The sequence below is a fragment of the Chenopodium album genome, chromosome 21 (genome assembly GCF_948465745.1).
Source record: "Chenopodium album chromosome 21, dcCheAlbu1.1, whole genome shotgun sequence".
NCBI lineage: Eukaryota > Viridiplantae > Streptophyta > Magnoliopsida > Caryophyllales > Amaranthaceae > Chenopodium > Chenopodium album.
Window position 1 is genome coordinate 11,005,756 of NC_137854.1, and position 27,941 is coordinate 11,033,696.

A 27,941-nucleotide genomic window follows, 5' to 3' on the forward strand; every position below is an offset into this window, starting at 1 on the left:
ATAATTTGAGGACGTGTCTAATTTTGAGATAGTTGAGCAAAAGAAATAATTTTACTTTCCGCACTTAGAAAGAAATTGATATGGTATTAACCTATCAAAAATGAATATGCATGCACCAAGCGACGCCAAGCAAATAGAATGAGTCTATAATGGAAACACATAGGCAATATAGCACGTAAAAAATAAAGTAGATTGTATGTACAAAAATAATATTACTTCCTCCAATTTGTTTTAAAGTGCTCACTTCAGTATAAGTTTAATGAAGGTAGTGACTAGAGGAGTGAGGAGTGGAGGGATGGTTAGTCCCTCTATCTCCCCCGAGTGTGACCTGAGTTCAACTGCTCATCCCCCTTCCTGTGATAGGAGGAGGGTCCTCCCGTATGTTACCGTTAAAAAATGATTAATAGTTACTGATCTTGACCGAATATATAGGAGGGGCTGAGATTTATATATTTAACCTCTCGTCCCAAACAAATCACCATGCCGCATTATTACTTAGAGTAGGGGTGATGCATGTATAACTTGGTTTAATACATACTTTTTTTATTAGCCATAATCATGCATTTTTAAATTTTGTAATTGTCTATCTCAAAAAAAAAAAAAAAAAAAGAAAAAAAAAAAAAAAAAAAGAAGAAGAAGAAGAACATTGATTAATGATTTATGTTAACCAGTCTAAACAATACGGCTATGATTCACACCAATGTCGAACCAAAACATCTAATAGCCAAAACGATTATTTTCTAACGGCTAACCACTTATGAACACCTCTGATTTCTACTTTCTAGTGTATTCATTGCTTAAAAAGTGTCACATCCATTGTAAAACAATTAATTTTAGAAAAAAAATGAAGTGTTAACTGTTAAGTGTTTATTAGTAAAAAAATATATTTCCACTATCAAAAAGTTGGCAATAGTTAAATAAATTCAGCCAGAATGTCTCTAATAGATGCAAATAAACTAAAGCCATTTATGTATGATTGTATGAGTTTATGACATGCTAAAGAGGAAAATGACTTTGAATTTTTTTAAAATAAAAAATTAAAAAAAATTACCATCAAGGAAAACTTTACATCACTTCTTTACTTAAAAAAAAAAAAAAAAAAAAAAAAAAAAATAATAATAATAATAATAATAAAATAAAAAAAAAAAAAAGGAAATTTAATTTCCTAGTAATAAACATTTTACACTCAACAAACACAGAAAATTGGTTAAACCTGTACATAAAGAGAGGGGAGGGGGGGGGGGGGGGGGGGTTAGGTATAGTAAACACGAATTGGGTGGAAGTGTTTTGTTCCAGTGCTTGAATAAGTGATTTAATCCCTAATTACTGTAAATTGAGAAGAAGATGAAATAAAAGAACAAAAACAAAGGGTGAATGATGGAGATGTAACAGAGTGAATAATCCAATGAGACACCAAGAAGAAAGCAAATGAGATGTCTTTATCGAAAGAAAGATAAAATTTTATCCTACACTCGGGTATACTTGACACACACTCGCATTTTCCTCGTGTGCTATGAAGAAAGGTAAAGAAAAAAGGGTAAAAGAAGGCAAGTATAATAGGGGCTTCTGTGTTGTGCATTGTGTGTCAGATTTTTGAATTTTAGGAGAGATGTGATTGTGAAGGTGCTCAGCCTATAAAGTCATCCAAAACTACACATACAATCAATCAATCAATCAATCATACAAACATACTATCAGAATAAAATCATGCTTGCAATTAAATTGGTGTTGGCAATCTACACCTCAGCTTGCCCATGTATAAACATAATATAGTAACACATAGCAAATTGATTTTGGCAAAACCATTGCGCTCGGAATAAGGTGATTGCAAAAAATAAATGTGGTTCGCATATTATATAAAATAAAATTCGACATACATCATAGTCTGTCTATCCTTAAAATCTTTATTCTACCTAGGCAACGAAAATTGTGGTTTAATATAATGAAATTTAGTTGAAACTGAAGATGGGAACATACAAGGCCTTCACTGAGATATAGCTCCCTTCTTCACAAGCATATCATACACTCGATCAACTTTGCTAGGATCGACCTTGAACAAACCATGAGCATCAGATTTCTTGGTAATATTCCCCTTGAATGCTTCCATAGTTAGAGTTTGCGACATGTTGAGATAATGGGAAGGTAGAATCCTAATCTCCGAACAAAGCTTTTTCTCCTGCATACAAGTAAAAATGTCACAACCATTATAGAGTAATATGCCAGTTGGAGCATAAAGACAATATTTACTAAGGAGTAGATATAAATTGTTTTGAAATTTCGTATTCCCTGTTAAGGTTTCCTGCCTCTTTTTTTTCTCAAACTTTTTTGCAGTGGGAGGAATTAGGAATTTGGAAGTAAAATGTTGACTTGTTACAGGATTGAATCCCTACAACTATGAACTATCCCTCTATAGTGATATGTAAGCTACTTTGCAACAGAGTTCACATGAATAATCGAAGTAAAAATTGTGTATATATTGAGACATATCAAAGGGCACATGAAAACTTGTATGTTGGGACTTGGGACAGACGGAAATTTATGAATAGAGCTTACCTTGTCTGACAGCAGATCAGCCCCTGGGAACCCAGTGATATCCCACTCGTCAAGGGAGTTAGTCTTAAACTGTCCTGTAGTTGTTGAAGCTGAGTCCTTGCTGACAAACTCTCTATTATTCCTCAGCAACACTTTACCCCCTGCACCAGCCTCAACACCTTCTCTCTGTTTGCGGGCATTTTCCTCTGCTTCCAACCTCCTCTGCCTCCCTATGTATATATCTGCCTCAGCAGAGGTGCGGCAACCAGCAGCCTTAGCTTCCTGCGAAGGAAAAAATCTTATAAATTCCACAGCAAGATATAAAATTTACAGAGAAAGTTGAGGAACTAATTCAGGAAAATTCCCTGGTTTCAGTGCTTCTATAATCTATCAGGTTTAGACAAATAGTTTGGTGAAGAAATTCAGTGGAAAAAGCCAAATATAAATCCTTCGTTGGAAAGTATTTAGAAAGAAAATTTTGACTCACTAAAACTAGATATTCATTCAAGAACCAGTAAGATTAAAGTTAATCTGCCTACTTACTTTGGCCACTATATAAAGCATAAATGTGTATATGTTCAAACTTCAAAGAAATTAATATTTTTAGCTTAGACCTGTAGATCCTGTAATCTTTTGCGAATCCGATGTTCATTAACGACAGATGTCAGCAGCTCCTCGTGCTCTTTCTTTGAGTGATAACGCATGAATGCCCTATAACGCTGGCATAATTCCTTCTCATCAGGTGTCAAAGTTTTCTCGAAAGGATCTGGGTACAGTAAATTCCTCTCAAGTACAAAATCCTTCCTACGCTTCCTCTCATCAAGCCTGACATCAAAGATCAACCCATGCCACTTATAAGTTATATTATATGCTGATTGGGTACCAGTTCAAATAGATTATCAACAACAACAAAATTTAATGTCTAGAAAAGAGTGCTACCAAAGCATATAAGTAACAAAATCTATTGAGCAGCTTTGGTACTACCAAGGCACATTCACTTAACACCGTCACCTTGGTAGTGCCTTAGCACATAATAAATATGTGCAAATTCCTAGCACCTCATACATTCATTAAGAAATCTTAAATTTGGGTTATATACTGCAAACTTCCCAAAATAAGGCAGCATTCCAAAGGATGAGAATTATTTTTCCACTGACAAATCCATACCCCAAAAAAAAAAAAAAAAAAAAAAAAAAAAAAAAAAAAAAAAAAAAGAAAGAAACAGAAAGAAGGGGTTAGTGACAACCTCCGATTGTAGATTCGCAAAACTTTGAGCTTTAAGTCACGTTCAGCTTCTGTGTCAGTGTCTTTGAATTCCATATCTGCCAGTAAATGTTCAGCATCATTATCATACTCTACCTCAAATTCTTCTCTTTTGGGATTGTACCCGCATAAATCTGTAACTGGAGGTCCTTCATCAGCTGACGCTCTAGGTTTCTTTTCTCCAACACTCCGGTCGAGGTGAGAATCTGCACAACCAATCAATTATATCAAAGAACATGTCTAAGAACTGTCAAGTACAACAGTGATAAATATTACTTATTCTGTAATCAGACCTTCAACTTTGATACTCCCATCTTGGGCTGAAAGGACATTTGTTGGCTTCTCAACTGCCCATATCATTGCAAAATCCACACCAGAAGCAAAATTAAAATCTAACTGATACATATAAAGCAGTGCAAAAATTCAAATATTAACAAGGAACAGAAATTTGAGATTCACATACCAGCCTGAGAAGAGTGACTACCTGAAGCTTCTTTCTGCGGTTCTTCAATCCTTTACAGACATTAAAAGTAAGAAGATAGACAGTATCCTAAAACTGGTATTAAAGAAACTTAAGGGAAACAGGCCATACTTTACTGTTCCAGGATTTATAGACTCTTCTTTCGATAATTCTTCTTTCAGAGCTGGACCAGTATCTATCAGAAACACAAACACAAACATGTTTAACACAAGAAACTTGGAACAGAACAGCACAAAAAAGAACAAAAACTTTCAGTACTCCCCAAATATGTCAGAATTTTAATAGCATATTATTTACTTCAGAAGTTGCTTTGTCCTTTCTCCTTTAAATATTATTCAATCCTGAATATATAATCTCTGAAAACACATGCATCATCAAGTAATAATTAATCACAAACCTTTAGGGTTACTATGCTCCTTGGCCATAGCAAAAAGTTCCTCTCTATTCTTTCCAGCAACATGAGACAGGTCCTACAAAGACAAAATATTGAGGTTGTAGTCTAATGTTTAATGAACGGAAAGAATTTTAGTTGAAGAAAGTTATACTACCGGAAGCGGAAAGCAAGGAGAGTTCATGTATATATTATTATAGTGATCAATACATTCTGTTTTGCTTTTTGTTCCTACATGCTCTGCCACTTCAGCCCAATTACCGAGCCCATACATTTCAATCCCCTGCACATATGAAGAAGAATGTTCAGTAAAGAAGCAACCAGATGACAACTCTCACACTGCAACGATCAGATAAAAAAAATTAACAGTATAATTGATATTACCAGCATAGTAAAAAGAAAAAGTTTTGGGAAGAAAAAAGTATTTCAAAAACATGATGCATATAGAATAAACTCAGTAATAATATTACCTCCAGGAGCAATGACTCTTCATCTGCATTCCAATCAAGACATATTAAAGGGAATGACAGGCTATCCTGTAAAAGTAAAATAATTGCAGTGAAAAGAAGAAAAGATATGATAACATTTCTAGCTAAGTTTAAACAATAAAGACTACGAAGTATATATGAAGCAAAAACAAATTAAATAATAAATAAAATATATCTTTTACCATAACCCTATATGGATGGTTGCTTTTGTGAGGATTAACCTCAGCACCAACAGAAAAGCACTCAACACAGAGGTCAAAATCTGGACACACTGCGCACTTAAAGCGAATCAATCCTGAAATATCTTTATTGCAATAATTACAGTGATAGAGTGCCTTCTTCCCATCACTTGAGCCCTGACCTGATGATGGAGGATGAGGATTAGCAAGAGAAATAATATGTTTTTTTCCTGAAGAAATGACACATATTATCCTGGTACCAAGCAGTCAGAAAGTAAGATCTTGATACCTGCCGTTACAGACTCGGTGTTCTCTACACTTGAGACAGCCTTTTTCCTCTTTGATCTACCAGAGATAAGTTGACAGTTCTCAATATATAATGGATATAAAGAAGTGTTTGTATGAAGGGAACAGATAAAATTGATAGGCATCCAAGTAGAATAAAGGAAATGGAAGACAATAGCCATGAAAAAAAATCACATGTCAATAAAAGAATAGAAGTAGCGAACTTGAAATCTATGGAAGCAATTAAATAAGGTTATCCTTAAAAAAGGCACTGTACAACACACACACACACACACACTCAAACAAAGTCGCGCGGATGCACGCGCACACACATACTGGCCTCATTCTCTTTCTCTCCAATAACACCATCAACATTGCTACAATATATTGAGTGTTTCTAGTTCCACATTACCAAACTTGCCTTTTCTCTATATTCGAATACTACATGAGCTCATGGAACTGGATTTATCTTCACATTGTGGGCTCACAATGTTAATCCCTAAATCCACCATCACTCGTGACCCTTTTTTTTTCCCTCTCTACTTCCTCAATCTCCAAGAGCTTGAATCAATATTAGTAGACAACATGATATTCAGTCTTCCCTAGAGCTCCAAATCTCTCGTCCTCACCTGTTGCACTGATTAGCAAATCCAAAAGAAAACAATTTAACTCTCTATCTAGTTTTAAATCATCCACTTTGCCAGGTTTTACCAGGTGACAGGTTTTTGCAGGCCTGTACAAGTTTTACTACTACAGTGTACCCGTGCTAGTGCATGAGAATAAAAAAAGTAAAAGTGGAAGCTATTAAAAGTCTTTTTTTTTTTTTTTTTGGGGGGGGGGGGGGGGGGGGGTGGGGTGGTGTTAGTTTCGGAGGGTGGAAGTTATTGTTATTCCAACAAAAAAAAGTGTAACAAATTCAAGGAATGAGGTTTTGGAGAGTTGGGGTGAGAAGTTAAAAAAGATTGTTAAATTATAATAATGATACCTGACAGGCCTAGTCAACTCTTACACACCGACCAAAAAGTATCATAATTAGTTCTAAATTATAGCACTTCTTCACCCAAGGCACTACATATCTTTAAACCAGAAATGTCTTCCACCTTAAAAAATTCTAAAAACAAAATGCACATCAAAGAAAGATAGCACATATAATTGTAAATCTCTTAATTAAGATAGATCCAGGCATGTTTATCTAATCCTCCAAGACTCATCCTCAATACCACCCCCTTGCCCCTTAGGAAATATTTATTGTCAAAACATAGCATCGGTAGCCTTGTGGTATTTCTCAGTGAGAAAAACCAATTAACAATGTTGTCATGATTGACATCCCATGTGGGATATGTGGAAGTGGATGCTTAAAATACGAACTTAGGATTATCTACAAATTAGCAAAATCTATCATAATGACACTTCAAATTTTATTTAAGACCTCATTCTTGTAGTACATCAATCAAAATTAAGGAAACCTATGTTACTCGAAGTCTTCATTTCACCACAAGTATCCGTATCGGACCCCACATGGGTATGACACTTGGACACTTAACTTTTAGTTCAAAATCATGGAATTTTTTCACAGATTAGCCAAGTCAAACGCTTGGATACGTACCCGTGTCAAACATGGGTTCTTGAGTCCAAGTAAAATAGAAGTTAGGCCCAATTTTTGGGGATCCACCATTTTTTGGACAATGAACATCATGGTGAAGTCGGTTTTTCAAAATGGGGCCCAAAAACGTCCAGATTACACTAAGAGGTTCGGGCGATCTTGTACAAACTCTATGAGCTAGAATTGTATAGATTTTTCTAAAATCTTGCACATAAGAGAGATGTACTCAAAATAGTGTAGAAGTTCTAGGACTTAAGTGGGTGAAATCCTCCATTTGAGGAGGTTATGGGCATTCTTTATAGGAAGGTTCTACAGATCTAGGTAGTAAGGAGGACTATAGATAAGGATCATCCCCCTCATTTTTTATCATACACACAATTGTAGACTCTCTCAAGCATAATACAAAGCATCCTTTGAGAAATCTCTCTCTTAAATACTTTCTTACTCGTGCCTTTAAACCTTCCACCCTTAACTTCGAAGCATCATCACTTAGCTTTGCTAAGTACTTTGGGAGCCTTGACTAGAGTCTAATAGGTGGTGATTCTAGAAGGTTGTGTGCAAAAAGACTAAGGGAAATAGTCAGCATGTGACATTTGGTATCAGAGCCAAGTTTCGATATGTAGTAATAGTCTCACAAAGATAATAACGAACAATGTCATTAAAATAAATAAATTATACTATGGCGCTATTGCTTTATATTTTAGGTAGAATTTGAAGATCTCAAGGCATGAAATTCTACTACAGATTGAGAGAACTCACATTTCTTTAAATTAAATAATCATTTGATTGTACGAGCAATGTCTAATGAAGTCAAGAAACATCATTAATTTCAATTCAAATCCCTTCCTTTCCACTCTCTACCGGGGGGAAAAGAGAGTGATGTTGCAAATGTCTATACCTAACTAAGTACCTTACTATTCTTCATAAAGAATGATATCACAATGAAGAGAAACAAATTCTCATAGCACGAAAGTAAACACATGAACTAAAGATTGAATCAAAATGATTACATGTAAAAAAAAAAAAAATGTGTAATAAATATCAAAAACAAACCTTAAATTGGGACCATCATCCTGGTGGAGATTTTGCATATTATTTTCTTGCATTGGATTATCATAATGAAATATTAATGGTGAATAAAGAGAAGATGATTTTTCAAAGGTCATTATTCTAAGAGATGCGCCTAGCAAATATACTAGTACTTATATTTGTGCTCAACACTAATTAGGCCAACCAATTATTGGGTGAAATATCAATAATTGAAACCAAATGGGGAATAATCAAGGATTAGGAGACCAACATGGAAAAAATCAAATGTGATTTCACATACCAATTCCAATAATAATTGGGAGAAAAGGAAATATAAGATATGAAAATCATGATGCTGAAAAGGCTAAACCAAGGTAACTAGTTATCTTCATATTTCCTTGGAAAAGTAAGGCGCTTGGACCTGAATTAAAAGATTAACCATTAACAAGAAGTATAAAACACTCTTTCAACCACCTCCATCAGACCATCACCCTTTGAAAGGATTAAAGAGCCGATATGGAAAAAATCAAATGTGATACTCCAATAATAATTGAGAAAGGGGAAGATAAGATATGAAAAGGATTAGAGAGCCAATATAGAAAAAAAACAAATGTGATACTCCAATAATAATAATAGAGAAAAGGGAAGATAAGATATGTGAAGAGCCAATATGGAAAAAAATCAAATGTGATACTCCAATAATAATTGAGAAAAGGGAAGATAAGATATGAAAAGGATTAGAGAGCCAATATGGAAAAACTAAATCTCATACTCCAATAATAATTGAGAATAATTGAGAAAAGGGAAGATAAGATATGAAAAGGATTAGAGAGCTAATATAGAAAATATCAAATGTGATACTCCAATAATAATTAAGAAAAGGGAAGATAAGATATGAAAATCATGATGTTGAATAGGCTAAACAAAGGTAAAGCAACACACTTCATCACAACACCACCCTTTACTAAACATCTTCATATATCGTAGGAAAAGTAAGGCCCTTAAGTCTAAAATCAAAAGATGAACCACTAACAAGAAGTACAAAACTCTATTTCCATCACCTTTTGAAAGGAGTAGGGAACCAATATAGGAAAAATCAAATATGATACTCCGATAATAATTGAAAAAAAGGGAAGATAAGATATGAAAATCATGATGCCGAAAAAGGCTAAACAAAGGTAAGGCAACACAATTTGTGATAACACCACCCTTTACTATCCATCTTCATATATCCTAGGAAAAGTAAAGCGCTTATACCTAAATCAAAAAATAGAAGTGAGCCAACATACTTGCTCATCATGATACAAGTCCAATTAATAATATAATAACCACCTTTAACCACCCAAAACCCTTGAGATGAAAATACTCACCGTGATACAAGTCCAAAGTACAAAAATTAAAAATACTATAGTAGAAAAAGGTGATACTAAGTAATAAAAAGTTCATTAATTAGACAAAAACAAGTACTTATTCAACATTGAACTTCTAGTAAAGGTTTATGAAGGATATAATTAAAAATACAACGAGCAAGTGAGAGTATAGTTTCAAAAACACAAAAAAAATTTATAGGATTTCAATGGAATTTCGGGGGGGGGGGGGGGGGGGGGGGTGGGTGGGGTGTGGGTGGGTGTGGGGGAGGTAGTGTTACTACTTACCAACGTTTATTATGCAAAAAGACTAGTGATACTTATTGTGCTAAACTTTCCTTCAAAACATGGGCAATGCATGACCCTAATAGTAACTATTTGTTTACATTTTCAATGGCTTCGAGATGCAATATTGTTATGCAAGGGCAACCAAGAGTAGTGTTACTACTTACCAACGTTTATTATGCAAAAAGACTAGTGATACTTACATTGTGCTACACTTTCCTTCAAAACACGGGCAATGCATGACCCTAATAGTAAATATTTGTTTACATTATCAATGGCTTCGAGATTCAATATTGTTATGCAAGGGCAACCAATGCTACATGAATCGTGGGTCACCTGACTTTTTAACAAATGACACCATTACAATAAATTGAGGTGTAATCAGGCCAAAACATGACTCAACATGTCTAGCTCACACTTGCCTTTAATATCTCCAACAAATCATTGTGTAATAATTAATTCTAATAGTTCGACAATAAGTGTGCCACTACTAAGCTTTTGAAATGTCATACCACCATTAAGCAACACTACAATGCATCCACGACTTTTTTTCTATAGTATGAGTAGAAGCTATTGTCCAATTTCTTCACATTCCTACACTTATTTACTTTCGATCCTGTAATCAAATTAGGCAACCCAGCCAAGTCCCTAAAATCAATTCGACTGCACCCAACACAATGATACCTTCTATATCTGATCCTATCTTTCCATTTCCAAAAATGACATTATAAGGAAACATTAACAACATTAACGACAAGGCATATTACGTATAACCTTCAATCCAAGCATCATTTACGTATTTATATCACTCACAAATTCAAGTGCAAGTTCCCTTACATATACCAAATTACCAAGTAATCAAACACAGAAAAGAGTAAAAAAAAAACTTGCACTTAACTCATACTTCAAAAACATTCAATCATCAAAATACATTAGAAAAACACACAATTTAATCAAACAAATGCCTTAAACATTCAATTATCAAAAGACATTAGAAAATCACTATTTAATCAAACAAATGCCTTAAACATTCGGCTATCATAATAACAATTTTTTATTAAAAAAAAACACAATTTGATCAAACAAATGCCTAATGCCTTTGATAATCATACGTAGTAATAACAAAAAAATTGGACACAATTTCATCAAGCAAATGCTTAAACCAACTACAAAACATTCAAAAAACACACACAAATTTATTGAAGAAACAAGGCCTAAACATTCAATCATCATAAAAACAATAATAAAAACACACACACACACACACACTTCCATCAAACTAATGGTTAACCCAACATTAACAAAATTAAGGGTGTTATATTAAGAAAAAAAAAAACGAATATAAAATAAACATAGCTTATAAATTGAAGCGTACTTTTGGTTGGGATCATCATCACTGGGGCAAGGAACAACTGCTCGAGAACGACCCATTGAATACCAATGGCGTAATTTCTGGGTATTTTTGGTTTTTTACTAACTCAACACCAAAATCTGCAAAAACAAATTAGAAAATTTTGAGCTTTCTTTTACAACAATGAAAGAAATTCAATTTGAATTCCAAAGAAAACTAAGATAACAATTGAATTCACCTGAAAAGCGAGTAACCCAGAACTCGAAATTGTGGAAAAGTGTTGCAGAATTCTCAAATTCAAGGTTTCAATTTGGAAAAATGAAGAATTCGAAGAAATAGGAGGGTATTTTTTAGAGGGAGAAAGTGTTGAACTTGTTAAGACTGAGACAAATTGTGAATGACTTAAATATAAAATAGTGGGATTGCTTTAAAACCTAACGGTATTAAGGAGTGACTAGAGAGGATGAGAATTGTGACATCAAAGATTTTTATGTGTAATATTCCATTTCCTAAAATGTAGATTTTGTTTTATGATTCGATGATATACATAGAAAAGATAATCATTTCAATTCTGTAAAAATCAGTAGTTTTTCCTAATAAATAACATATCAGTGAAACAGTAAAATCGATTAAAGTTCACCAAAGATAATTTTATTTAAGTTTCTAACTGTTAATACAATGAAAACTCTAGAAAATACAAATGGTACAAGCATTAAGGAATGAAGAAAGAGGGTAATTGACTAATTGTTACTATAGATCTTCAAACATCGTGCTTCTTTTTTATTTAAAGGAAACAGGAGATATTAGTAATTTAGTATAAACGACACATGATGTGTTCTTTGGATTTGTTTTTTTGATAGATTATTCGTATAAGGATAGTAATTAATTATCTTGCCGTTCAACGTGATTAATAAATGATACTTCAAATCACTTTTGATCTCTTATTAATGCCCTTGGCTGCTACGATTCTGATGACAATAAGAAGCCGCTATTTGTTAATAATTGTATTGTTTCTTAGATTCGACGTGTATCTTGAAATTAATCGAGTTTGTTGTTAAATAATTTTCCTAATTGAACTTGATAACTAGGATAAAGAATCAAAGGCTAGATAAAAGGTTTAGAGAAGTTTAATAGATAAAACAGATCAATCTCGCCTATCAAATTTGTAGCAATCCAATTTTTACAACTCAACACTAACCTAATGATACAGATCAATAATTTAAGATTCTGGATTTATTTTGTTTATGATTTATTTTTCTTTATTTATCTTGTAAGGCCCTGTTTGATTCACCTTAATTTTGCTGAACTGAAATTGTTTTTACTTAACTGAACTTATTTTTACTGAACTGAACTTAATTTTACTGAACTGAAATTATTTTTACTGAACTTAAATTATTTTTACTGAACTGAAATTATTTTTACTGATTTTCTATTATAATTCTTCTTTAAGAGAACTGAATTTTACTGAACTGAACTTATTTTTACTGAACTGAAATTATTTTTACTAAATTGAAATTAATTTTACTGAACTGAACTTATTTTTACTGAACTGAAATTATTTTTACTTAATATTATTTTTTTAAGGTGAACAGAACAGGGCCTAAGTAGTTGCTTTAATATTATTAGAGTTTGTTAGGATTTAATATTATCTTTATAGTTTTAGTTATCTTATCGGGCATGGGATTGTATGCCTAAATATGATAATTTTTATTAATAAAATCATATGTTTTTGAGTTTAAAATAATTTATTGTGAAATTAATTCGCGTGAGTTACTTTCGAAACGTTGTTTTTCTTCTCCTTTAATTCAAAAAGATCAAAACTTATTGAATTATGTTTAACCCTAACTGCTAGTATCCCTTATTGTTTGAATTAGGCTTAATCCTAATTGTTAGTATCCCTTTCCGTGGTTTAATCCAGATCACCTTACTTAGTAATAAATTGATATATTTGTGTAATTCATAAAAAAGATGGTTTTACATTGAAAATTTGTTATATTTTGTTCAAATTGGTATGCTTGATTAAATATATTTAAACCAAAAGTTACACCTTGTGATTTAATATTATGATTATTCGCGAGTAGAATCACTTTGTATAATAATACTAAATTTAATTATTATTTTTGTTACTCGGTATTTCATTTTTTTTTCTAAACATTTAAATTTAGGTGAATATACTCATTTTATACATCATGTTTACCCCATATTTCTTATCGATTTGTATGCATGATTGAGCTCTTTGTAATTATCTTCTACATAATAACTATTAATCTCTTCTTACGGTGTGGTTTGGATTTTATTTGAGTATGTAGGATTAATTGAATTTCAATTACTTTCAACTATTAAGAACTCCCATAAGAGGTTGTATCTAATTATGCATGCACGCACTAGTTTATTCGAAATGCCTTTAATGTTGATTTTGAATGTCGAAATTGAACAATTATTGGAGAGTACAATATGATAGAATTTAGCTTCATTTTATCCGCGCAGTTGTCAATTGCCTTGTGAGGTGAGGTGTGTTTAGTGGCGGCCAACATAGTATTCTTTTTCTATCACTCACGCTCTTGAGGGACCTTGCTCGATCTAACCAGGTCACATGATTGGAGTACTTGGAAGCATGAGACAACTTAAGCTCATGTCCGATTGGGCATGCAAGTGATGTTACTTCTAAAGCATCTCCACATTTTTTATGGAGGAATTATTGGAATTAGGTTTGCGTGCACAATCAGGTTGAATGAACTTTCATGGAGGCCGTGTCATATTATGCTTTGGATTTCTTAGTTTTATACTGTAAATATATACCCTTTGCAAAAGCTACACAAACATAATTTTTAAATTTTCTTAGATTTAGAATCGTAATATTCTCTCTAATAATATTTGAGTCGTAGTTTCATGTTGTAAAATAAGATCTTAAATAAGGTTTCCATCGAGTTTATTTGTTCTTGCATATTTATTATTCTTAATTCTCTCCTTCGCCATTAATTCTTGTTGTTAACCATTTTGTTTGCTAATATGAGAGAGTAGTGGTTCCAAATTTATTTGCGATTAAGCAAATATCTAATATAATTAATGCATAACTAGTTCTTAAAATTTCTCAATTAATGACCTAAATTTGATAGTGCTACGTTATGGATTGCTGGTATTGCTATCATTTCATTTTCTCAATTATTACAACCGGAGTTGAGTTTTAAAAGATATTAATGGAAATTTTAAATAAGGATCGGATGTGAAGTTCTCCACAAGAGTAGTGAGGTAGAATGGATTAATTTAGTTAGGCATTTATCTAATGCTATGTTAGGGATTGTTGGTATTGCTATCAAGATAATACACTACTTCAAATCTTTAATTTGCATGATTTCACGGGAATATACCTTGAAATAATTACGGGAGGCAATGATGCTCAGAGAAGGTTAATTTTTCATACTATTGACATACTATCAAACTAAGTTAATAAAGGAAAAATTTTTATTTCAATAAAAATAAGGCATTTTATTTTTGTTGAATTGAAATAAATTGTAACTATTTTTGCAAAAAATAAATTTTTTTACCGAACTTTAACCGAATTGAATTTAGTTATACTAAGACTCTATTCTCACCACCCAATTTTTATGATCACTAAAATTATTTTTAACCGAATAAAAATTACTTTTACTAGACTTTATTTATTTTATTGAATTGAATTAATTTTAATTTACTTAACTGAAATTAAATTTAGTGAAATGAAAAATTAAATTCAGTGAAATGAAATCATTTTGTTTTACTAATTCCCTATTATATTTCTTCTTTAACATGACTGATTTTTACACCTAGATTAATTTTACTAAAGTAAAATCACTTTACTCAACTTAAATTATTGTTGCTGAATAGTTTTTTTAAGGCGCAGAGAACATGGCCTAGTTTTTGGTGTATTCGTTCTTCAAAGTTAATGATAATAACTTATATTTTACTAAAATGAAATTATTTTTGCTTAACTGAATTATCTTTACTCAACAAATTTTTTTTTTACTCAACATAAATTATTTTTATTGAACTGAAATACTTTTATTGAATATTAATAGTTTAGCGTGAATAGAACAGAGCTTAATAAGGTTTAAAAAAATAATTTAAGTATATTAAAGTCTCGTTCTCTTTGCACTATTCAAATAATAATTAGTAAAATAAATTTAGGTTTAGTATAAATAATTCAAGTTCAATCTAATCAAATAAATTTGGTTTAGCAAAATAAATTAATTCACCAAGATAATTGAAGTTCGAAGAAAATAAGTTCATTTTAATAAAAAAAATAGTTTTAATTAGTATTTTTAAAGAGCAAGGTTATGTTTTCTTCAACTTATTCAAATAGTATGTAGTAAAATAATTTATATTTAGTAACAAAATTTTAAGTTCATCAAAAATAAGTTCAGTTAAGTAAAATTAAGTGTTAATTAATAAATTAAACTATAATTTTTTAAAACACATAAATAATAGAAAATTATAAAGATAATGATAGATATTATATTTAGGATAATATTTGTCGCAGATTAGGATATATAAAAAAAATTGAGATCTAAAACCTTGGTTGTGATACCATGTTAGATTTCGGGAAAACTCCTCAATTTGGAGTGTGTACCATTGATCAAATATATAGAGTTTACAACGCTAGGCCTAATTACGTTAGGAATCATAGATACGATAAACACACAAAAATATACATTTAATATATCCTAATATGTGACAAATATTATTCCTAAATATAATATCTATCAGATAATTTAATTCAGTGAACATAAATTATGTTGTTAAATAATCTAATCAGCTCGGTAAAAGTAATTCTAATGCAGTAAAAAAATTTCAGTTAAGCAAAAATAAGGTCAAGAAACAGGGCCCACAAATATAATTGAGAATCATTTCCAATACTTTGAAATTGAATTGGTAATTATTATTTAATTTAAGCAAAAAAAAAAAAATTAATACAACAAAAATTATTCCACTTCAGCGAAAATAATGTGAAATACAAGGCCTAAATATTTGGTGAAGATAACATAACTTGTTGTAATAACTTTCTTTTTTCCAAAAAAAAAAAGAACTTAGGTGGTCCTACTTTCTTTACTCGACTTTTCTAAATTTATGTATCTAAAATATTTTTTTTTTCTATGTAGTAACAAAAATGCATTAGATCAAATCGATCAAATCATTCATTATTTGTCAATCGATTTTCAAGGCTAAATTTTTACTCATTTAGGCTTCCTAAATAAGAAAACCAAGCAAACATATGCTTAGTTGTATAATAGATTGCCCTACAATATCATGCAATATAAAAATCTAGATACTATGAAAACCTTGTCATGAAATATAAAGTTGACAAATCATAAAAGTTTATACCAAATTATATGTTTCCTTTTTGTATTTATAATATATTATTATGTATTTGATGTGCAATGTACATAGATGAATTCTAACATACAAATACTTACCCATATAAATACATATTATATTCACATGTAAAATTGGAAATATATTATCATTATTAAGTGAAAGGAAACAATATATGTCATTATTATCATCATAATCACACATAATCAAGGCTAACTATTGTAAAATGGTAAGAAATCAAGAGATATCAAATCTTATTATAAGCCATTGAATATATGATTATATAAAAGAAATATGATGTGATGTGTACATATATTAATTCACACACACAAAAAAATTAGCCATAAATACATTTGCTACATATTCACATATAAAATAGGAAATATATCACCATTATTATCATTATAATAGGGGGGAAAAATCATTGTTATCATGATCACACATAATTAAGGCTAATTATTGTAAATAGGTAGGAAATCACGAAATTTCAAACCTTAGAAGTCATGGAATAAATGACTATGTAAAGAGGATTTGATATTCTATGTACATAGATTAATTCGCACACTCAAATAATTAGCCATAAAAAGTTTTATTATATTCGCATATTATATAGGAAATAATAATAATAATAATAATAATAATAAGATAATAAAATAATAATAATAGTAATAATAATAATAATAACAACAACAACAACAATAATAATTATAATAATATATTAATAATAATAATAACAATGGTAACAATAATAACAACAATATAACAATAACAATGCTCAATTTTCGACATTTTGTAGAATTCCATATAAAAACGTAAGGATAAGGGGGTTCAAACCCTCTACCTCTTATAACGTATTTGACTATTTACCCATCTAATAAGCCAATTCAAAAAAAATTAATATAAGTGCAAACCACAAGGTTCAATTTTTAAAAAAAAAAAAAAAATTAAAAGAATAACTCAGTTTTGGTTTGATAATGACAATTGTAGTTTTAAAAAGCCTTTTAAAAAAATTATCAATTGCACGTCTAGAACAATAGCAATCTGGGGCAACACCCGGGCTACTCACTAGTTAAGCTTTTAAAATGAGTTAAAGCTAGCTTCGTGGCCACCTCGCAAAGCAGCAACTAGCTACGACATGCTCATGGGCTATTATTTGAAGATTTCAAGAATTACAAATTGGGGAGGTTGTAATAACAAGGTGGATAGCTTTTGAGTGGTTTGTGGCTCGCAATGCTACACTGTATGTAGCTTCTCATGGACAATATGTTTGTCAATCGTCATGGATAGGGTTGTTAGTAAGTGGCCTGCTTGTGAACTATTCGAGCTCGGCTCGAGTCAAATTTGGCTCGAGACTAAACGAGACGATACACGAGCCATGCTAAGCCCAGATCGAAAAGCTCGCGAGCGGCTTGGATTAATTTTTTAAAAATAAATATTATATTTAATTCTTAAATTTATAATAAATTAATATTCCGTAAGTTAAAAAGCACAATAATAGCAACCCACTAATATACTTGGGTAATTTGGTAAGTTATCCATTGGCACAGCCCAATAATCTCATAATTTCTAAACTCCCTAAGCCAAACTCACTCGCTCACTAGCCATTGGCATCTCATTTGGTTCATCTCATCTCCATCGCTCCACCTTCACGGCTGTCCACTCATCTCCCAATTCCCAACCACCACCGCAACTCAACACCACCAAGCATTGCAAGGCACCACGCCTCTCGTCACCACCACAACACACCTCCCACCACCATGCATCAGCACACCTATGGCCCACCGACCTTAACACAATAACATGTCAGTTAGTGCAGTTAGTATTATATTTTTCTTTTGAATGATTGATTCGAATTTGCTTTAGTTATTTGGAATTGGGTGTTGATACACATCATATTTGGAATTGGGCGTTACTATACAAATTACACATAGTTAGGTTGGGTGTTTAATTACTCGAGTTAATAACGAGCTCGAGCCACGAGCCAAGCTCCACTTTTGAGCACTTAAGCTCAAGCCGAGCTCAAATTACAAGGCTTGACGAGCCACAAGCTCGAGCCGAGCCTCAAATCAAACTCATGAGCTCGAGTCGAGCCTAGCCTACCAGCATTCAGGGTCAGTTTTGCTCATTATTTGACAGCCCTAGTCATGGAGGGCATTAGTTTAACAATGCTAGTTAACCAAGATTAAGAGCATTTAACGGCAAATGTCCTATTAAACGCGCATTTAAACTTTTTTTTTTTTCCAACTAATGTTGCAACTTATGACGAAACAATAATTAGGAAGTATTTTTTATAGTTTAAAAAATTACGGGTCGTCATTGAAAAACTAAAAAGATGTATGGTTAGTGGGGTTATCATTGGGAACTTTGTTTCCTTAATTTTTTTTAACTACGCCTAATGAAAACAAGACACTTAACACTATTAACCAATCAAACCTATTAAAAATATATTAAGATCGTTCTAAGAAGACCTTGAAGTCGAAACCGCCTTGAGCTTGAGAGAATTTAAAGAAAGTCGGATTATACTTTGTAAATAAGATTATTAAAATAAAAATAAAACATTACGTTTTGTGTGCGGACCATACCATCAAAGTAGTAACCTTTATAACACTGATTGAATAATCCCTATAATTCTGACTGAATAACCCTACTGAATAACCCTTAGATGAAATAACACATGTAACACTAACCGATCCTATAACAACTAACGAAATAACCCTGCTATGATGCCAATCCTATAACAACTAACGAAATAACCCTGCTATGATGCCACATACTAGTACTGTATAAGAATTTGTGGAAATAAAAAACAGAATAATATATGGGCAATACACTTTACTACTCTAGCCTTTTTTGTTCTCTCTCTCCTGGCTTCCGGTTCCGGCTTCAACCGACGCTCATTACTACTCGTTAAGTCTGTCATCTATCATCAGACCCCTGTTCTGGTAACTTTCTCCATTTTTTTTCTCTACCCGTTAATTTCAATCTTTACTTTTGGTTTAAAATTTAAATTTTGAAGTATGATGTTATAATTGCTGTATCTGTCATCTATCTGTTTCAATGTATTGAATTATCTTAATTGTTGATTGATTTAGAAATGAAAAGCTCATAAGCCATTTAAATTGATTTGTGTTAAATAATTGCAGAGTTAGAAACTTTATCTGGTAATTTTTAATTTGTAATGTAGAAAATGAAGAAGAGGGTTTTAAAGGGTTTTAATTTATTGTAACAACTTTGTTATGGTGATAAGAAATTAGTAATTTTGGTGATTATCTGTGATCTAGTAATTTATTAGGTAAATTGAAGGACAAATTAGAGTGAAAGAGATGGAGTAATGAAGTGAAATTAATGATACATTGTTATTACTTATTAGTAATGTTGTCCTTTAGTCTATGTTACTTGAGAGCTCATGTTGGATATGGGTATGTGTCTAGGTGTCAGACTCCGCTATTTTGCAAAAAAGTTTTCATTTTTATTGTACCAAAGTGAAGTGTCAAGTGTCAAGTCCCTTGGAGGGTCCAACATCGATTCTTGAGATGAAATAGGGTGAAAGGTTGGTTGTATGATGTCGTAGGCGTGTAATTTCAAAGGGAGTGGTGGGAATTGAAGTTTAAGTTTGTTATGCCTGAGCATAGGGGCTTTGTTTAAGGGTTTTAGGGATCAAGGTGAATGCCATTTCCGATTTGTCTAGTTGCGATTTATGCTGAAGTTCATCCTTTCTTTTATTGCAAGATATCGGTAGGAAATCTAGGAATATTTTTTTCTCCTTAATAAGCAATTCATCATCTGAGGAGTCAAGTTTTTTTGTTGTGATAGATTTGATTGAGGATACGAAATGGAAAACAATATTATGTCATCCGTTCACTCGACAGTCTTTAAGGAATCAGAATCCCTAGAAGGAAAATGCATCAAGATTCAGGGCTATGATTTTAACCAAGGAGTAAATTATCCTCAGCTCTTTAAATCTTTTCTCTCCACTGGTTTCCAAGCATCTAATCTTGGAGAAGCTATCGAAGTAGTAAATCAAATGGTTGGTATAAATTTTAATTTGAAATTTAACTAAATATACCTATGTTTCACATCATCTAATTCTTGTTCATTTGATTTTCCTGCTGCTGAAGCTAGATTGGAGGCTCGCAGATGAGCTACCCGCTGAAGATTGTAGTGAAGAGGAGAGGGATCCTACATATAGAGAATCCATTAAGTGCAAAGTGTTTCTTGGGTTCACCTCAAATCTAATTTCATCTGGTATTCGTGACACCATTCGATACCTTGCTCAACATCATATGGTGAGGGAATAATAAAATTATTATCTTTCATGTATTTATGTTCTCTATTTGTTGAAATTGGGTTACAAAAGTTGATTTTAATGATCTCCATGTGTACATAAAGAGTTGCTACATCTAGTTGTAAATAACTAAATACATAGCACATCGGCTATAATTGTTCTTTTGTGATTTGACAAAAAAAAAATGGTAATATACTGATTTTTGCTATGTGTTGGAATTTGGAATTGTTATGACTAGGGAAGTTCAATCAGAGTTTTCCTATATAGATATGTATTTTGTACTCCATATCATTCACTTTCAGCTTAGTATTTTCCGCTACAAGTAGATACTAAAATATATTGACGTGCTTCTGTATTTTATGAAAAGCCAGACTACTTTCCATGCAGTCCTTGGGCTAATATTGAGGTGGTAGTTTTTCAGGAAGCTCAGTACAATTTAAATATTTTCCTTGAAGAATCTCATGCATGTGTTTAATTGCATATCAAGTTAATTAAAGCATTGGTCTTAGGTATTCTGAGATTTATATTTGGAAGCTAAAGACAGGCTGAAGATGTTTACTTGTGGATTCTTGGATCTAAACTTGTATCGTTAATCATGTAATAGCAAGCAAGTGATTGTTATTTCTTGATGGTTGGCTAGGATGTCCACATCTCTAAACCTCAATGTAGATAATAATTTCATTAATTGCTTGATGACTTCTAAGTCAGTAGAATGTGAGAGCTTTTTAGGTCTATCATTCTTCAGTCTCTGGCTAAGATTGATACTGTTTTGGGTTTCAGAAATTTGCTTTCACTTTTTTTTTTTTTATAAAATTTTTTTTTGGAACAATGTTATCAGACATATATACCTGCAGGTTGATGTGATTGTAACAACTACAGGCGGTGTAGAAGAAGATCTTATTAAATGTCTTGCACCAACATTTAAAGGTGAATTTTCTCTACCTGGAGCTCAATTACGTTCAAAAGGATTAAATCGGATTGGTAATTTGTTGGTTCCCAATGACAACTACTGCAAATTTGAGGAATGGATCATTCCAATATTTGATAAAATGTTAGAAGAGCAAAATTTAGAGGTAATTTGTTTTTCTGATTGTTTTAGCTAGTGAATAGAAGAATGGTTCTATGTTCCTCAATCTGTTTGTTGTGGCTTCTGCTATTCTGTTTTCATTAATTTTATACATTATTTTCTTCATCCAAACATACGTAAGACCTACTCAACCCCTCCTCGTGGTGGCCCCACCTCCCCCCCCCCCCCCCCCCCAACCCACCCACCCAAAAATACAAAAAAGAAAAGAGGGGAAGAACTCTATCAAGGGGTGGTATTTTGCAGTATAGTACTCCCTTGGCTGATTGGCTCCATTTGAATTGCTAATTGTCTGCCTAAGGATATGTGAGTAGCATTGTTCAAAGAAATCGTGATTAAGTTTGTGTGTAAATATTACATAAACTGAAAGTTCCCAAGTATAGAGCATAAGAATTGTTAAGTAAGATGGATAATTATTCATTGTTTTATTTGAAGGCATTAATCCTTACAGCCTGTATTTTAAGGTTTATAATATTTAGAAAGGGGCAAACAACCTAACACTGCTTAATCAGCACAATGTTTTATGCTATTATCTAGATTTGGATGAATGGCAAAATGTTAAAGCAGTAACTAGAGATTGTTAAGGATTTTGATACTTTGATTATTTGAGTTGCCACATCATGAAGTACTAAAATGCAGGAGAGTTACTCATTAGGTCATATTTGGTTTGATACTTTGATAATTTGAGTTGCCACCCTCACATAGTCAGTCACACTGCATGAAGTCTTTAGTTAATGCTTCCATTGGATGCTTTAACTTATAGGCATCCGGTTCTGTAGGTTGTAAATTCAACTATAACTGTAAATCAATAAAGTGTGAGTGGGGGTATCATGAATTTCCTTGTTGGGTTAAGCTGTTAGCTTCCATCAATATGGCATAGAATGTGCCAAATATACCCTTTATTTCGAGGATAGGACATTTTATCTCGGGGATTACTTGAGCAAACTTAAAACATTAATGAGGTGGTTGGTTCACCTATTGGAATGGTGTCTGAATCCATATAAGTGTTAAGTTTTGTGGAGTATAAAACTCCACCCAACCCCATAGAATGTCATTACACCCCCCCCAACCCCTAAGATTTTGAATCTATTCTTTCTAGTACGAATCCTAGCTGGCCATGAGTCACGAGAGTGAGATGAAAAAGAGGTGTGCGATATCACTGGTGGTGTTGACCTTCAACCCATCACTGCTAGTTCTTCTCTAGCTCCGGTGTAAACATGTAGAACTAGCAATTCAGATATTTTCCCCTCAAATCATTCGTCCTACTGTTTAATCAATTGATTGTAGGGTGTTTAACTTTTGAATAGTAACCTTCGTTTTGTAATGGATTGGGTATATTCGGGACATGACGGGATCAAAGTTCATAAGTTGGGGAAATTTTTTCTTTAAATTGTTTATTAAATTAGTGATTGTCTTGAATTGGTATAACAATTACATTTTTTTTCTCCTTTGCTTAGGGTTGAATTGCTAATGATTTATGAGGTGGCAGAGGTGCTATAACTATAAGCCTGATCATATGAACATATACTGCAAGCTCAAAGTTTGTTTGATTTTTAGGACATTGTTGGGGGGAAAAATTTATATACATGACATTTTCATAATACAAAGTTTATGTACACTATGCATTACTTTTATAAGAAATTAAAAGATGGAATAAATCTACAAATTACTTTATATCCATCCCACAAGTGTACCAAACAATAAGATTGAATATGAAATACATCCCTATGCTAAACCAAATAATTTCACTTTTGTTGGGGTCCCGAATTCCATACCCACTTCGGCCCCTTTGTATGGGATTCCATACCATTCATTCCAAATTTGGACAACCAAACAAGCCTAAGCAATTATTGTCTAATACTCTTATGGGTTCTATTAGGTGGGTTACCCAAGTCGATCCTTCCCATAGAGGTAGTCAAGAATAAATAAGATAACCTAGTGAGTAAACACCCTACTATCCATTCACATAGAGAAAAATTTTGATTGAATGATTCTGAATCCTCTTGGATTAGGTTACATGTGAGAAACTAATCCAGTAAGTGTCAGCTAATTGGCTAGTTTCTTGTCATTTGCTCCGTACATAGAGCTTGCAGGTTATGAAAGTTATGACCAGGTGATAGGTGGCTTAGTGTTTTTATCCATTATGTAATATGCATAGTCTTCCTAGATATCAATCCAATGCCTCCCCCCCCCCCCCCCCCCCCCTTTTTTAAAGGGTATCTATGAATTCACACAGCCTCTTTTTCTTGAGTTAGGTGTCCAATCTCCAATTGAGAAACAAAAGTTTTTATTAGTGGATCAAGTGGTAATTTACAACTTGTAAGGGATACTTTGGCAGAGGATTCTCCTACTTTATCGGTGGTCGGGACGAGGACCTTGATTTGGAGGAGCGTAATATCAAGCAATGTCGTAAAAAGATTTGTGATGGTCATTACACTGCTGCAATCCGAGTTCTTTCTTCTTTAGGCGTTGCTCCTTATAATGACGCCACTCTCGCGGATTTACAGTCTAAATACCCTACTTCTCCATCTCCATCCTTGTTTGATATACATGTTGATGGCCTTCATCTAGTTACTACTTCTGTTGTTGTTTTTGATCGGATTAATAGTTTTCCACATGGCACATCATGTGGTAGGGATAGTTTACGTGCTCAACACCTGATGGATTGCTTGAGTGGTGTTGCTGTGGCTATATCAGACGAGTTAGTTGATTCTATTTTTGGGGTGGTTAATCTCTTTCTATCTAGAAAGTGTCCAATGGAATTAGGAGAGTATATTGCAAGTGCTCCTCTTTGGGTCTTAGTGGGTGTCAAGATGGGAGTGGTAATGGGATTACAAGACGCTCTTTAATCATGCATCTTCATGATCGTCATTGTTGTACTGGTGCGAGGGATGTCACACGTCACTCTTATTTCTAATTTGGCTGACTGAGGCGGAAGTTACTTTTACGTGTATGGGGATTTGGTTATGTGTGGTTTGTTACAAAACTCATACGCTTCGTTCTAGGTGTCGTCATGATAGGGGTGAGGATGTGTCACCCCCTCATGAAGGAGATGGCATTGTTCGTTTTATGCTTTATAATTTCTCAAAGCCGCAAGCTCCCTCTTCTTCGACTCGTTTAAGACGTGGATGGTTTGGCGCGACATCATTGTGGTTTTGATCTGGCTCTCCCTAATTGTTTGTTCTCAAAGGGGTTCACTGTGAAGTCTATCCCTTCCAAGTCCGGTTGGGGGTTTTCTCGGGTTCTGAAAGGTGGTCTTGATAAGGTCATTTCTAAGTCTGATGACATTTCTAGTTGGGTATCGTTGTTGGTGTTACCTCTATGCACCATTAAAACCTTTCGCCCGTGGAGTAGTTAGGTCTTCCGTAAAGCGCCGGTATCAAGAGAAAAGTATTTCCCGTGCTGACCATCACAAATATTCTTACGACATTGCTTGATATTACGCTCTTCCAAATCAAGGTCCTTATCATCTTCCAAACCACCGACATAGTAGGAGAATCCTCTGCCAAAGTTTCCCTCACAAGTTGCAAACTACCACCTCGTGCACTCCAAGAACAAATAGCACGAGAAATATTTTTCTCTTGATGCCGGCGCTTTACGGAAGACCTAACTACTCCGCGGGCGAAAGGTTTTAATGGTGGATAGAGGTAACACCAACAACGATACCCAACTAGAAATGTCATCAGACTTAGAAATGACCTTATCAAGACCACCTTTCAGAACCCGAGAAAACCCCCAAACGACACTTGGGAGGGATAGACTTCACAGTGAACCCCTTTGAGAACAAACAATTAGGGAGAGCCAGATCAAAACCACCACAATGCTGATGTCGCGCCAAACCATCCACATGTGGCTTTGCGAAATTATGAAGCACAAAACGAACAACCATCTCCTTCATAGGGGGTGACACACCCTCACCCCTATCATGACGACACCTAGAACGAAGCGTATGAGTTTTGTAACAAACCCCACAAAACCAAATCCCCATACGCGTAAAAGTAACTTACGCCTCAGTATAATTAGCCAAATTAGAAGTAAGAGAATGACGTGTGACATCCCTCGCACCAATACAACAATAACAATCATGAAGATGCTTGATTAAAGAACGTCTTGTAAGCCCATTACCACTCCCATCTTGACACCCACAAAGGGGCAATGAAACTTCACAATAGTAGCTGACATAGCTAAACAAAAACTATAGCAAAAACTAGCCGCATGAAACACCAACAAACCCAAAACAGAACAAAAACAACCCAGAACATCAACCTGCAAACTGATCAAAGGCTAACACACGAAAAAAAAACCACTAATTATTATTATTGTTATTGTTATTGTTATTGTTATTATTATTATTATTATTATTATTATTATTATTAATTTTTTTTTTATTTTTATTTTTTTATGGTTAATAGAAACATTGTTTTCAATCTTTGATTTTTGGCTCTGGTTATCATCTTATACACTGTTACTTGTTGTCATCTTTTAAATGTGTTTGCTTCTTTTTTTCTCAAACAGTTTATATGTTTTTGTAGAAGATTACATGGACGCCATCTAAAGTGATTGCTCGTTTGGGAAAAGAAATAAATGATGAGAGTTCATATCTTTACTGGGCATACAAGGTGAGACACCTGATTTAGCAAAACCAAATTCATTCTTGGTCTTGTCATCTGAGTCACTGATGAATGTTTTGTAACTTCAATAAGTGGTAATCGGTATCTTTACTGTCTTTTGATGAATTTAAGTTGAAGTATTTAATTGTTATCATTCTGCTGGGAAACAACTCCTTGCCTAAGCTGTCCACTTATTTTTGTTAAAATGCAGAACAATATTCCTGTCTTCTGCCCAGGTTTAACAGATGGCTCACTTGGGGACATGTTATATTTTCATTCATTTCGTAGTCCAGGTCTAGTTATTGATATTGTTCAAGGTATGTTGTACTGATTAGCTTGATGCCAGTACGTCTTTTTTATTATTAGTCCACGAGCTATAAAATTTTCTTGGTTGTGAGCAGATATAAGGGCAATGAATGGTGAGGCTGTTCACGCAGCTCCTAGGAAGACCGGTATGATAATTCTTGGGGGTGGGCTGCCTAAGCATCATATTTGCAATGCCAATATGATGCGTAATGGTGCAGATTATGCTGTATTCATTAATACGGCACAGGAATTTGATGGGAGTGATTCAGGTGCTCGCCCTGATGAGGCCATCTCCTGGGGGAAGATACGAGGATCTGCCAAGACTGTTAAGGTATGCCTCTCCCTCCTCTACCTGCTATCTGTGCTAAGGTTTCTCTTCAATTGTTGCCAAAGTCTGTAAATTGGGCACATCTGATGCTTGCATTCTCTTGCAACCAGGTGCATTGTGACGCCACTATTGCTTTCCCTCTATTAGTTGCTGAGACTTTTGCTGCTAAGAGATAATGTTCAAGCTGATATCGGTTTCAGAGGGTTGCCTAACTTATCATTTATTATAAATAATTAAATGAAACAATTTGAGGCTTTCTGCTTGAATAAACATGAATTTCTTTGATGCTTTCAACCTGTATTGGGGGTAATAAAGTTACCTTATGTAGGCATGATGTTCCGGTGGGATGGGGCTGTTAAGCGTAGGGTTGTGATCTTATTGTAGGTTGGGGCTGTCAACCTATAATGATAGCACTGAATTGTGACACTTGTTGAAAATTATTCTCTGCCCTTGCTTTCCCAGTTCCCACCATTTCCTGCTGGTGTTGTTTGAGGCTTGCTATAAAACAGAATACTTTGAATTGCGAATGACAACGCAATTAGCTAATTCTTTGGTCAGAGAATTAGATTTTTGCTGTTCTATTACATTGGTAAAGTTATGTGTATAGAACAGTAATAGATTTTCTGTGACTTGGATTTTGATTTTCTGTTATTGACTAAACTAAGAAGTGTTGGTACTTTTCCATTTGAATTTTAAGAACATCCACCAAGTCTGCTGTTCATAGC

General features: G+C 33.4%; 2 protein-coding genes across 3 annotated transcripts; one reads left to right on the forward strand and one right to left on the reverse strand.

Moving 5' to 3' along the window:
• Positions 1 to 1,822: 1,822 nt before the first annotated feature.
• LOC145601457 (transcriptional adapter ADA2-like) lies at positions 1,823 to 11,701 on the reverse strand. Of its 2 annotated transcripts, none has more exons than XM_081657477.1 (14): positions 11,493 to 11,701; positions 11,279 to 11,394; positions 5,624 to 5,679; positions 5,338 to 5,516; positions 5,138 to 5,203; positions 4,825 to 4,950; positions 4,674 to 4,746; positions 4,388 to 4,451; positions 4,280 to 4,308; positions 4,089 to 4,142; positions 3,779 to 4,001; positions 3,147 to 3,357; positions 2,554 to 2,814; positions 1,823 to 2,176 (listed from the first exon to the last, which is right to left on the reverse strand). In XM_081657477.1, the coding sequence occupies exons 2-14, from the start codon at positions 11,332 to 11,334 to the stop codon at positions 1,985 to 1,987; spliced, it is 1,590 nt and encodes a 529-aa protein (XP_081513603.1). In that variant the 5' UTR covers positions 11,335 to 11,394; positions 11,493 to 11,701; the 3' UTR covers positions 1,823 to 1,984. The 2 variants fall into 2 exon arrangements, with proteins under 2 accessions (XP_081513603.1, XP_081513602.1); XM_081657476.1 differs by having other exon boundaries at positions 4,259 to 4,308; positions 11,493 to 11,699.
• A 7,688-nt stretch (positions 11,702 to 19,389) lies between these two features.
• Positions 19,390 to 27,855, forward strand: LOC145601183 (deoxyhypusine synthase). The gene is made up of 8 exons (XM_081657136.1): positions 19,390 to 19,545; positions 20,417 to 20,630; positions 20,722 to 20,889; positions 21,743 to 21,961; positions 26,505 to 26,591; positions 26,794 to 26,899; positions 26,984 to 27,219; positions 27,327 to 27,855. The coding sequence occupies exons 2-8, from the start codon at positions 20,436 to 20,438 to the stop codon at positions 27,390 to 27,392; spliced, it is 1,077 nt and encodes a 358-aa protein (XP_081513262.1). The 5' UTR covers positions 19,390 to 19,545; positions 20,417 to 20,435; the 3' UTR covers positions 27,393 to 27,855.
• The last annotated feature ends 86 nt before the right edge of the window (positions 27,856 to 27,941 follow it).